Consider the following 12,969-nt stretch of genomic DNA (forward strand, 5'->3'; position numbering starts at 1 on the left):
GGAAGTTTTCAGCCCTTAGTCCTTTATTCTAGTAAGATTTGTGTCCTCGTGGCTAAAGGTTACTTAACTTACCTTTGTCAACAATAGCAACAAAGCTGAGATTAACATGAGATCATTAAGAAAATTGGATAGCCATGATTCCAGCAAAATTAATTGTTTCAGAGAGTTGTTTGTAGCCAGCAGTGCAATAAACTGAATTATTCCTGGTCTGTCTCCATGGAGCCTCACCCAAGCAGAGCCTCAGCTCTCAGGGTGCAGACTAAAGTCATCACCAGTGTTGTTCCAAGCCCTGCTCCACTGCCAGCTCCTTCTTGATGAGAATCCTGGAATGGTTTGTGCTCAAGGGGACCTTAAAGCTCATCCAGTTCCACCCCATGCCATGAGCAGGGACACCTTCCACTATCCCAGGTTGCTCCAAGCCCGGTCCAACCCTGCCTGGAACGCTTGCAGGGATAGAGCAGCCACAGTTTCTCTGGGCACCCTGTGCCAGGGCTTCACCACCCACACAGGGAAGAATTTCTTCCCAGTATTCCACCTAAATCTCCCCTTTTCCATTTTGGAGCCAATCCTCTTGTCGACACCCTGCAGTTCTTGATGAGCTGTAGCCCTGAGCATGCCAAGGCCGCCTGTGGCCATCGTGGTGCCACCTCGGGGACCTCCTGTGGCCTCCCCCTGAGGATCCCCTCTGGGTTCCCCCTGTGTGACAACTCCTCGCCCTGCAAGACACAAAATTTATCCGCCGACGCCTGTCCCTAAACCCAAGCACAGCACCTCAGCCCTTTGGGGCTGTCCCATGCCTCAACAGTGGCCCTTTGTGACAGCACCATCAGTGATGTCACAGCAGCCACAGGACATGGGCCGCGTCACAAAAGCAGGACAAGGAGGCACAGAGCCACAATCCCACGGTGAGACCCGTGGGACACAAACTCCATATTCCAGCCCCACCACAGCCCCACTGTTGAGGTGTGGGACTGCCCCAGAGGGACGAGGAGCTGAGGGGTTTTGGGGAGAGATACCTGCAAACAGACTTTGTGCCCCTTGCAGGGAGAGATGTCATCGAGGGAGGACACTCCAGAGCCGGGCACCTCTGCTGCCAGCACCAGCCAGGCTGCCCCAGCCGCGCCGCGGGACGACAACCGGGAGAATGGCGTGTGCCCGGAGTGCCGGGACATCAGCACCGTGTGCTCCAGCTCGTGCCGGCACTGCTTCTGCCGGCTGTGCCTGTGGGACTGGAGCCTGGGCGAGGCCGTGTGCCCGCGGTGCCGGCGGCACATCCGCCACCCCTACCCCCAGCACGTGGCCCTGTACCATGAGGTGCAGGACCAGGTGTACGACAGCAAGCGGAGATGGCGCGGCCACTCCGCACGGCAGCCGCGGAGCTGCTCCGGACACTTGGGACACCGCAGGCCCTGGGAGAGGAGGCCAAGGAGATCCCTTGGGTGGCCCCGCGATGGCCGCTGGCAGTCTCAGCACAGCCGAGGCAGCGACTCCCCGAGGAGGAGGTGGTGGCGGGAGCAGGGAAGGGCTTGGGAGGACACACCTGAAGAGGGACGAACTGCAAGGTTTCAGTGGCCCATCCCGGCCTCCTCACAGCAAAATCGGTCCTGGCACGGGTCCCACAGGTCATGGAGCCATCCGGAACGGTCACGGGGCCACCGCAGGTGGAGCACGGGCTGGGCGCGTTCCCATGGCTGGGACAGGCGGCAGAGCAGGTCCTCCTGGAGTGGCCGGCACACCCAGACGGGCTCCCACCACCACTCCGCAAGGCAGAGGCGCTGGAGGAGCTGGGATGGTGATGACAGACGTGCTCCAAGGCCCCAACACGATGTCCCCACAGAGAGGAGTGAGACACACCGGTGGGAAGACTTTGATTCCTCTAGACAATGGCATACAAGAAGGAGGCAAAATCGGGGCAGATCCCACAGGAGAGGCCAGAACGTCCAGGCAGGCTCCCAAGAAATGGTGTCCCACAACCACTCCACAAACCAGAGGCGCTGGAGGAGCTGGGATGTTGATAACAGACACGCTCCAAGGCCCCAGCGTGACACCCCCTCGAGGAGGAGCAGGAGACACCAGTGGGAAGACTGGGATTCCTCCAGGCAACGGCACACAACAAGGAGCCGAACCCGGGGCAGATCCCACAGGAGAGGCCAGAACTCCCAGACAGCCTCCCAGGGAACGGTGCCCCACTACCACTCCGTAAGGCAGAGGCACTGGAGGAGCTGGAATGCTGACCACAGACAAGCTCCAAGGTCCCAGCGGGACACCCCAGGCTCCTCAGGGAGGCGCCGGCACCGGCGCAGGACCTGGAGCCGTGCCAGGCGCAGGGACACATAGCCCACCCTCCCAAAATGGGAATTGCCACTCTCAGGGCTCAGCCCAGGGTGTCCAGGTGGGCTTTGGTGATCTCCCAGGATGGAGCCACCAGATCCCCCCTGGACATCCTGTTCCAGGGCCCAGGTCACTGCAAATAAACTAATGCCACTTGAGCCAGCACTCCCTTACTTCTTTTTGTGGTTTTGTCACCTCAGGAGCCTCCACAGATATTTAGGAGCATCCCAGGCTCTTGAGTTGCCCTCACAAGCTTCATCCTTTCCCTCTGTGAGCTCTCCCCAGCATCATTAAGTTCCTCTGTGGATCAAGGAAGGAGCTGAGGGGCTCTTCCCCTCTCCATGCCCTGACAGACTTTTCATGGCTGAATCTGACTTGGATTTTGCCTTTGCTTTCCCTTCAGTTTTATCCAGGGAAGCTTTGCTGGGAGAAGGTAGTACCCCTCAGCATTTTTTTTTTTTTCATATTCCTGTACCACAGCTTGGTACAGGAATATTTTCCCAAAAAACCCAAGGTGTGGCTGATCCAATTCAGTGCTGGAGGTGCCCAAGCCCAGCTCCAGGGCCAAAACTTGCCCTAAACTTCCCTCCCAGCTGTCATCCAGCCCCTGTCCCCAAATTCCAGCCTTTGTAGTCACCCCACTAACCTGCAATGTGCCACTGATCTCTAATTTGAGGTATGAGCATAGCTGATCAGCTCCCTAAGTGCATATTCAGCACGTGGGATGTGGATTTTGTCTATGGATACATTCTCTGCTGGATGGAAGGAGGCTGGTCACACTGGATCTCTCTTGCACTGCAAGAAATAATTGGAAAAAAGCCATAAAATGCAAAAAATGGTGAAAAGCAAGAGCCTGGGCACACAAGAGGTGGGTAAGGATCCTTATCATGCTCTGGTAGAGCCACTCCTCTGCTTGATCAAGTTTATTTTCCTTCCACAGAAATCTGCTTCAAATACACCTGGAATTAATTCATTTTTCCAAATCTACTCAAAAGATAGGCTCTTGCTAACTGGAAACCACCCATGGCCTCAGGTGGGAGAAGCATTGCTCAGCACAGGAGGTGGCCACACGCAGCACCAAAATTATCCCTGTCGTTTTCCCCTAGATTTAATTTTTTTCATTAAATACAAAGCTTCCCTTCGGGTATAAGCTGATGCTTGTTTATGTCCTGGAAAATCCTCTCCCTGCCTCTCTGAGCATGGTGCCAGGGGCCTGGAAATGGTGGATATTCCCACCTGAACATACACACACAAACATTTCACCAGGAAAACCCTGGGGAAAAAAAAATGCAGCATTCAGTGTGGGTGGATGTTGGTGGCAGAGCCACTATTTTAGAATAACAAGGAGTAAGAAAATTCAGACAATTTCTGCTGGAAAAAAAAAAAAAAAAAAAAAAAAAAACCAACCAAAAACACTATTAAACAAAAACAAAAGGATCTTGGAAAAGTGCAAAGAGGCTGGAAGTCTGAGGTCTGAGGGGAGAGCGAGTGCCTGTGGCCAGCACTGCCCTTGGAGGTCTCTGTCCCAGAGCTGCCCAGCCTGGATTCAGGAGGTCTTTACAAACACTGGCACCTCGGCCAGGCTGGCAGAGTAATTCCTGAGGGTGGTGCCACCATCAAACACTCGGGCAGTGTTGGTGTCCAGCCAGAGGTGCCCCTCTCCTGGCAGGTAGATATCCCTCCACGTTTGTCCCTTTTCTGTTATTGGAGCAACGAGAACCTGCAGGGAAAAGAAAAAGAAAGGAAAAAGAACTTCAGCAGAGGGAGGATTAGCCGGGATGTATGTGTGGAGATGAAATGGCATTCAGGGAATCCTGGAATAGTTTGGGTGGGAAGGGACCTTAAAAATCATCCAGTGCCACTCCCTGTCATGGGCAGGAGCACCTTCCACTAGCCCAGGTTGCTCCAAGTCATGTCCAACCTGGCCTTGGACACTTCCAGGGATGGAGCAGCCACAGCTTCTCTGGGCAAACTGTGCCAGGGCCTCAGCACCCTCACAGGGAATTCCTTCCCAATCCCATCTATCCCTGCCTACTGTAAGTTTAAAAGCATCAGTGCAGTGCAGTGACATTCCTTTGACTGGGATTGGGATCATCTCTGCCTGCAGCTGCCCCAAGATTCCATCCAGGTTATATTTTCAAAAACCAGAATGCAAAAACCCATCAGAAATGTGTGTTTCTTGCAAAACCTTCTCCCCTGTGATAGAGCCAATGTAATCCCACCTCCAGGAAGTATTTACCCCCCTTGTTTTATGGGAAAAGCAGTTCCCAAAAGCGGTTCCCAACATTCTGAGACTATTTATTCCTGTTAAATCATTTCACTTCCAAAGCTGATTGAGGGTTTCGGGACTGTAAATAAGAGTTTCATGAGGAAAGCCAAGCTTTTCCAAAAAAAGCGAAAACCCCAAACCTACAAAACTCAGCTGCTTTGGCTTGGATTTAAATCTGCTCAAACCCAGTCCCTGGTTTGAACTTGTGCAGAGCTGGATTTACAGGAATAATGCAGAATTCCCACCTCATCCCCAATGAGAAACTCATCCTCTATGGTGAATGCTACTGGATCCGTGGGGCTGAGCCACCAGGTAGGACGGAAGATGGGGTATCCCAAACTCTGCCATTCCTCACTGTATTTTAGGAGCAGTGGCACGACGAAGTCCTGGTGCCTCTGGATGCACTGGCGAGTCAGATTCAGCACCTGCAGGTGAGGGACAAATCCATGAGGAGCCGGACATCCAGGAAACAGCAAAGCAGGCAGGGAAAAGCAAAAAAAAAAAAAAAAAAAAAAAAAAAAAAAAAAAAAAAAAAAATTATTAAAAATTTAAAACCAAAATATATACTCCCTTGGGAAGAGAAATTACTCAGTGGGAATATCCTGAGCAAGTTATGGTGCAAATTGGGTCGATATTGGATAATAATTGATTTGGCTATAAATCCATTGGTAATACACTTAATTCCATTGATAATGGACATAAATCAATTTGCTTTAAATCCACGGGTAATTGTTGTAAGTCCACTGGATTTAAATCTATTGATAAGAGATACAAATACATTGGATTTTAACAGATTTAAATCCACTGTTAATTAATTTAAATCCAGTGGATTTAAATGGGTTTAGGTTCACTGCTAACGGACACAAATCCATTGGATTTTAATGATTTTAAATACATTGATAATGGATATGAATCCCTTTGCTTTAAATGGATTTAAATACATTGATAATCATTATAAATCCATTGCATTTAAATGTATTGATAGTGGTTACAAATGCATTGAATCTAAATGGATTTAACTACCTTCATAATAGATATGAATCCATTAGATTTAAATGTATTTAAATCCATTTATATTGAACATTTATCTAGTGGATGTAAAATGATTTGAGTCTATTGATAATTAATATAAACCCACTGGATTTAAATGGATTTACATCCATTGCAAAAGTATATAAACCCATTGGTTTTAAATAGATTTAAACCAATCGATAATAGATAGGAGTCTATTGGATTTAAGTGAATTTAGCTCCACTGACAATGAATATGAACCCATGCATTTACATCTACTGACAATAGTTATTAATTAATTGGATTTAAATGGATTTATCAATGGACATCCATTGATAAAGGACCTTATTAAATTTGGTTTAAATTCCACTGATAATGCATATGAATCCACTGAATTGAAATATAATTAAATCCATCAGTAACAGATACAAATCCATTGGATTTAAATCCATTGGTACTTGCATCTAAGCCCATAGATAACGTATTTATTCCCACCTCAGTGCAAAGCTGAGGACAGCAGCTGGCAGGAGACTTCCACCAGGCCTTCCACGGCTTTTGGAGGCATTGGCCATGTCAGAATCCTGGTGTCCTCCCATCTGGAGTGTGGGATACGTACCCAGGCGTCACAGCAGAGCCAGGGCGGGGTCCCAAAGGCCATCACGGGCAGGAATGTCACAATCTGCAGCCACCTCACAAACAGCTCCGGGTCCCTCGGGGTGGATCCAGCCACGCTCCCTCCTGCAGGAACATGGGGCTGGAGTGAGGACCTCACATGGCATGAAAAGGTTCTTGGGAAACCTCAGAGCTCCTTCCAGTGCCCAAAGTGCCCCCGGGAGCCATTGCCCTGAAAACCTGGCACAGCTTCCCTGGAAATGGCACAAACCCCACAACGCCAAAGGCTCACCCAGCCAGCCACAAATTCCTGTTTCCTCCAGAGGCTTTTCCCAACTCTTGCAGCTCCCAGGCTGTGGGGACACAACCCCAGACTGCAAACTGCCCAGCTCTCTCTGTGCAGGAGGATCTGCGCGCCCATCCATCCAAGCCAAGTGCTCCAGCACCTCTTTGGGAAGCAAACTCCCATGCTGGGATTGCTTGAGCCTCATTTTCTAAAGAAAATAGGCTAAAAATAGAGGCCAAATTGAAATATTACTCTCAATCCCTATTTCAGGGCTTTTGTTTAGCTCAGCTCTCCATGTTTGACACTTTTGCACAGCCCCTGCACACTCAGGGCATGTTTTAACCACCACTAACTCCACCAGTTCCAAGAAAAAAAGGAAATGGATCCACTTGGACTTGATTGAAGGTTGTTTCTTGCCCTTTTATAATGCTTTTATTTCAGGATTTATGCAGCCATTTTGCTTTGGAGCAGAAATGCAGACTTGAAGCAGAGCTGCTGGAGTTTTAGGAACATCCATCCCCAGCCAGGAGCCTGGGGTACAGATCCTGGCTATGCCAGGTGGTATTTAGCCCAAGCCCTTCAGGGGTGGGCTGTGGGGAAACTCTGGGAAGGGCATCCCCAGAGACCCGGCTGCTGCTGGAGTTGTCTGGCAATATTTACAGCATATTCTTTTGGTTTTAATTCCTCACTTTTTTTTCCCCTGGTAACATTCATCCCAAGCCAGTACAACTGAAAAACCAGGAGCAAAATGCTCCAAGCCTCCTCATAGCACACCTAAGGTGCAAATGTACCACCCGTGCCTGGAAAAAGGCTGCAAAACTCACTGCAGAGAAGCCAGAAATAGCGGGAGGAAATGGAAAATCCTTACCTACTGCATCAGGGATGAAGAAGTTGTAGCCCAGGAGGCTGTAGTGCAGCACGGAGGGGATGAGCCCCTTCAGCCCGGCATGGCTCCAGTCAGAGTGCAGGGGGCTCATCTGGACAAACAGCGGGAGGTGACTGGATCTGGAGAAACAGCACAAACCCTTCAAGGTGCTTAGAGGGCTCACAGGAGCTGAAATTCCATGATGCCCAACTGGCTTGGGACTCACTGGGGCCAGATTATTGTCCCAGAAGGGTTTGGGTGGGAAGGGACATTAAAGCCTATCCAGTCCTAACCCCTGCCATAGGCAGGGACACCTTCCACTATCTCAGGTTTCTCCAAGCCCCATCCAACCTGGCCTTGGACTCTTCCAGGGATGGGGCAGCCACAGCTTCTGTGGGCACCCTGTGCCAGAGCCACACCATCCCCAGATCCCACAAGGATCGTTGTCTCCAACACACTGCCCTAGCCCAACTTCCTCATCGCTTCCCTGGGTGCCAAGAACCATCTTGGAATACCAAGAACGTATTCCAAGCACCAGTTCAACCATCCCCCAAGCTCCTGTGCCCATCAGCTCCAGTGAAGCCTTGCCCTGGTGCCCACCTGGTCCCGGCGCTGATGATGGTGCCGTTGCCCAGCGTCGCCAGTGCTGCCGCCAGCACTTTGGTGTATCCATCACCCTCCAGCTCGGCGGGAGCAGGGACATCCTGCTCCAGGAAGGAATTGCCCTGCACTCCCTCGAAGGCCATGTAGGTGGCCCCCAGTGCCTGCTGCAGGTGCCGGGCACGAGCCAGGTACCAGCGCAGCGCTGCCTCGCTGGTGACGTTCAGGCGGGCACAGAGCTGCCCCTTCCAGGTGGTCAGCAGCGGGATCTGGGGAGGAGGAGGATGCAGATCCTTGTCAGATCCATGCGATAGCCTGCTGATTCTGGGGTGTAAGGCTGGGAGATGTCATGCTGCCCCCATCCCACCCTGCACTGTCATGGTGCAGCACATCAAGGTGTAAACTCTACCTCAACTCCCCGTCCCCCCCAAAATCCCTGAGCGGGTGGCAAAGGGATCATTAAAACGACCACACAAAGCAGAGCTGGGGAATCTTCTGAACACTGGAAGTGGAAATTCTAAAGCTGCTTCCTAGGGATGAGGAGAGATGCTGTGTCCCAGGTCAGTGGGATCGGGCTGTGTCCCTTGATAAATAATAACCCTGAGGAGGTTTATTCAGCTTTAATTTTGGTTTGGGGGCTGAGGGGGGTCCTGTACCGAGCTGCCCCAGGGTCGGGGCTGGCGGCTGAGCCAGTATCCCGCTGCCTCGCCGCCGTGCAGGGAGCGCAGGAAGAGCGGGGAGGTGACACTGGCGTATGGGGACAGCGTGATGGAGAGCTCCAGAGGTTCCACCAGGGCCGGGGCCTGCCTCTTCCTGCGCCCCGAGGGCACGAGGTCCTGCGGGCAGGAAAGGCAGGAATAAGGGGTTTGTGGGAGAGGAGCACCACACTCCCCATGTGCCCAGAGGGTGGCAAAGCCGTACTGTGGCGGCGAGGATGGCGGTGCCGCGCTCCCCCAGGGCCACGACGCCCTCCTGGAGGCGATGCCGCTTCAGCCTCCTGACCAGCGACCTCAGCCCTCGCTTGATTTTGGCAGCAGAACCCTCCGGGCCGTGGTACCGCCAGATGGGAGACCTGCAGGGTGGGAAATTCCTCATGAGATGCTTGTGGCGGGACATTCGGGAGGGTTCCCACCATCGGGGGAAGGAGTGCTCACCCCAGGAGTGCCGTGTCCGGCAGTGTCCGAGCCGCTCCGGCCGGGGCGTTGGCCGTGTGCCGGCGGGCGGCCGCCACGTCGGTGCTGACACACACCTGGTACCGCAGGGGCTCCATTCGTCCTGCTGGGGTCTCCAGGCAGAACTGCCTGTGGCTCTCCAGAGACAGCAGCAGGGACACGTCCTCAGCCACTGTCACTGTCACTCCTTTGGGGGAAAAGTGGGAAAACGCTGTCTCAGCAAGCACCTGGTTGCTCCCAGTCCAGAGAGCCACAGGGATGAGCAGGGAAGGTGCCAAGTCCTCCTGGCTTGATCCCACCACATATCCAGCTGTGCCAACCATCCCCACTCTGCTCCTGCTATTCTCTTGTGGAGTCCAAAATGCCTTTCAAGGGCTGGATTTCTCCTTTTCCTGGTCTTTTTACTCAGCATTCAGCAGCCTGAGCAGGGCAGCTGCAGGTCAACTGGATTAATTTGGGGTAATACCTGAAATTTAATGTTCTGCGGAATAATCCAAATATACCGCAGAAAATGACACCAGCAGCAGAATTCCTGCCTGGATCCAGCATCCCACAGTGGCATCAAGGAGCCACTTGAGTGGAGCTGGGGATGCAGCAATGAGCACAGATCTGGGCTTAGAAACAAACCAGGGACACCAAGAGCACGGGGTGTCCATGGAGTGACTTGGTGTCACCCCATCCTCAGGCACTCAGCTTCAGTATATCACAGCCTTTCCCACAGGGATGAGGCGGTGTGGGATCCATCCCGTGTGCCCAGTTGCCGCTACATTTGCAGGATATTTTACACCCGGAAACATCAACGCTGCTCTTAAACCAGCTGCTTTAGAGGTGAGGAGAGGGGCAGGGGATTGAAGCTGTTGGTCACTGGGCAGGGAAGGAGCTGGTTACCTGTGGATCCCAGGAAGTACCTCTCCAGGACAGGCCCAAAGCCGTCGGGGTTTGTGCTGAGGTCGCCGCTGACCAAAGGCTGCGCGGGGCTCTCAGCATCATTGAGGGGCCAGCGCTGGGCAAGGATGCTCGGCCCTCCATACCAGGAGACATTCGCCATGGAAAAACAATCCTGCAGCCAGGAAAGCATCGTCAAAGAGCAAGGAATACTCAGGGGGAGCAGGAAGGCCAGGCTTGGAGCGAACTGTGCTAGTGGAAGGCGCCCCTTTTACAGCGTAAAATCATGGTTTTGTTTAAAAATAAAAAAGGAGAAGCAAGACATGCTTCTCAAATCCTGCCAGTTTTTGCTGGAGGAGCAGAAATGAAATCAAACTGCCACGGCAATCGCACCTCTGCACCCCATCACAGTTATCAAACACCTCGGAGTTTCAGGTGAAAAGATGCTGCAAAGGGGTTTGAGCAAAGAGACTCCTGCAGGTGTGAGTGGCTGTGGGACAGGAAAATGGAGGGGGAAATTCAAGGACACAGCTTTAAAATGCACTGAGGGCACTTTTGGAAACCCAGCTGAAAAATCTATGTATTTTGGTTTGTTGCCTTGTTTGGGGTTTCTTTGTTTGTTTGGGGTTTTTTTTTTTGGTTTTTTTTTTTTTTTTTTTGGTTTGGTCAGAATTTTTGTTTGGTTGGTATTTTTCATTCAGTTTTTTTTTCTTTTTTTTTTCTTTTTTTTTTTTTCTCTGTTTTACTTAAAAAACACATTAAGCTCTCCTGCTGCCTCCCCCAGAGTTTCTGCAGTGAATCTGCAAGTGCAGATTCCCCCACCAGAGCTCTCATAGAGGGCTTTTAGCCCCATCTTGAGCCCTCTCCTTGATGGCACCAGTGTCCTGAGGGCAACACATCCTTTCTCCCGAGATACAGCTTCCCAAGGGCTGATAACAAGAATTTCCCTCAAGAGGCTCAGTTTGGAGATTTGGGGCACTTTTTGTAGGCCTGACAGGGCCCTGGGATGGGGGACATCTCCATCCTTGACCAGCCTCCTGCCAGAAATTATCAGTTTCCACTTCAAAGCTTCTCAAACTTGCCCCTTCCTGCCAAATCGAGGGATCAGCAGGACTTAACGTCCTCGTGACTTCCCAGGCAGGATGGGCTTCCCCGAAAGCCCAGAGATCTGGGGCCGTGAAGGGGGCTGGGATGGCAGAGGGGGACCCAGAGATCCCTCACTCAACCCACCCTGTGTTTATTCCCAATCCCAAGACTTCAGAGCCTCCTGGAGTCCTGGCTTCGGGGGCACAGAGAGGTTAAGTCTCTCCAAGGGGTGGGGAGAGGAGATGTAAATTATTAAAGTGGAAACCCTGGAGGCTCGGAATAGCTGTACCAGGTGTCAGCTGAACTCGTTACACCAGCTGGGAAAGAGGGAAAACAGTCTGTTCTTAACTCAGATTTCGCTGGATCATATTTTCCAATGGTTTGGGGTTGTTTTTTTTTTTAAAGTGGGGGAAAGCGTATTCTGCCTCACTCATCCTCTCAAACAACTCACACCAATGTCAGTGGAGGAGACCCAGGGTTTGTGCTCAGGCAACAGGTTCCACCCACCCAAAACAGTGCCAGCAGGTGATTTATGGCTAAAGGGGAACAATCCTCCATCCCAGAGAATCCCATCCCGCTTCTCTCCCTGTTCTGAGGGCTCCCCACAACCGGACCCCCTGCTCTGACAGTGTTTCTCCTTCCCCTCCTAAGGCTCCTTCCCAGAGTCTGCTTCTATTTAACTGAGGGAGAAAACAGGGAATGATACCAAAAATGTTTGCAGCGGCGGACACGGATTATTCCCATCCCGCGGGAGCTGCCCATTGTGTCTGTGCTGGAAGAGACCTTGCCGAGGTTCTCGCCAGCATTGTCATCTCCAGTGGCTATTTACTCCGTCTCCATATAAACACAGCTCTCCCACCCGGGGTCACCAACGTGGCACCACCACGGGATTTGGGGGCTCAGCTTCAGAGCGCGATGCTTCCAAAAGGTTTTTCCCACCCGGCCGTGGAAGGCAGGGAGCCGCGGCCACCGTGCGACCCCATAACTGAGCTGGAAGATTTTGGTCAAGCCAAACCCTCCCTTGCTGGATGCCGAAGGATTTGGAGCCGGACAGAGGGGTCCCCGTTACCTTCAGGGTCACGTCGGGGCGCAGCGGGGTCCAGCGGACGCCGTAGCACTCGGTTCCGGGGGCTGCCGGCGGCTCCAGGGAGAGCCGGAGCTCGGCGTCCTCCTCCCAGGAATAGCAGAACTGGCCGCCGTCGTGCCAGCAGCGGTCCCGGGGCGGCGGGGGCTCGGTGGCCGGCACGCTGCCCACGGCGATGGCCAGCACGGGCCGGCCGGCCGGCAGCGCCCGCAGCAGCAGCGCCCCGCGGCCGCGCTCCCACAGCATCCCCGCGGCCCGGCCCCGCAGCACCCACTCCTCCGGGGGCTGCTCCAGCGCCTGCCACGAGATGATGCCGATGGTCATGGCGAAGAAGACGGCCACGCCGAGGCAGCCCACGGCGCCTTTCCAGGGCTCCGTCATCTCCCTGAGGCCCAAGGTCCAGGTGGACTCCGGGAGTTGGCCGGTGTGCCGGGAGAGGGGCATGGTGCGGTCGCAGGGATGCCGCGGCTCCGCCGCTCTCCCCTCCTGCAGCAGCACAGGAAAGAAAATCCTCTGGGATAGCTCCAGAAAACCCTCTGGGATAGCTCCAGAAAACCCTCTGGGATAGCTCCAAAAGCATGCACAAAAAAAAAACCCTAATTAAATAAAACTGCAGTTTAAAAGGACGAAAGCTGCAACTCTGCTCTCTCTGCACTGGTCCCGAGGTAAGGGGAGTCCTTTCCACAGCCTCCTGCACAGCAAATCCCACTGCTGGGCTCGGTGGCGGTGGCTCAGCCCCCAAACCCAGGGGCTCGGCCCCTTGGCACA

At 52.9% G+C, this 12,969-nt stretch overlaps 1 protein-coding gene across 1 annotated transcript; it reads right to left on the reverse strand.

The window, feature by feature from the left end:
- Window positions 1-3,726: 3,726 nt before the first annotated feature.
- Window positions 3,727-12,645, reverse strand: LOC136363158 (SITS-binding protein-like). Its single transcript, XM_066322242.1, has 10 exons — window positions 12,187-12,645; window positions 10,035-10,206; window positions 9,129-9,333; window positions 8,896-9,046; window positions 8,631-8,810; window positions 7,975-8,243; window positions 7,378-7,514; window positions 6,228-6,349; window positions 4,846-5,025; window positions 3,727-4,051 (listed from the first exon to the last, which is right to left on the reverse strand). Exons 1-10 carry the CDS (start codon window positions 12,643-12,645, stop codon window positions 3,878-3,880), a joined length of 2,049 nt encoding a protein of 682 aa, XP_066178339.1. The 3' UTR covers window positions 3,727-3,877.
- Between the last annotated feature and the right edge of the window lie 324 nt (window positions 12,646-12,969).

Source organism: Sylvia atricapilla, chromosome 6 (genome assembly GCF_009819655.1).
Source record: "Sylvia atricapilla isolate bSylAtr1 chromosome 6, bSylAtr1.pri, whole genome shotgun sequence".
In the NCBI taxonomy this organism is placed as follows: Eukaryota; Metazoa; Chordata; class Aves; order Passeriformes; family Sylviidae; genus Sylvia; species Sylvia atricapilla.

Bases quoted from the DNA above. Each gene is read 5' to 3' on its own strand.
- LOC136363158 (XM_066322242.1), bottom strand. From the start codon at position 12,645: ATGCCCCTCTCCCGGCACACCGGCCAACTCCCGGAGTCCACCTGGACC. The intron at 9,334-10,034 runs GTAACCAGCTCC...TTTCCCCCAAAG, and splicing joins GTACTTCCTGGGATCCACAG to GAGTGACAGTGACAGTGGCT. The intron at 9,047-9,128 runs GTGAGCACTCCT...CCCACCCTGCAG, and splicing joins CCGGACACGGCACTCCTGGG to GTCTCCCATCTGGCGGTACC.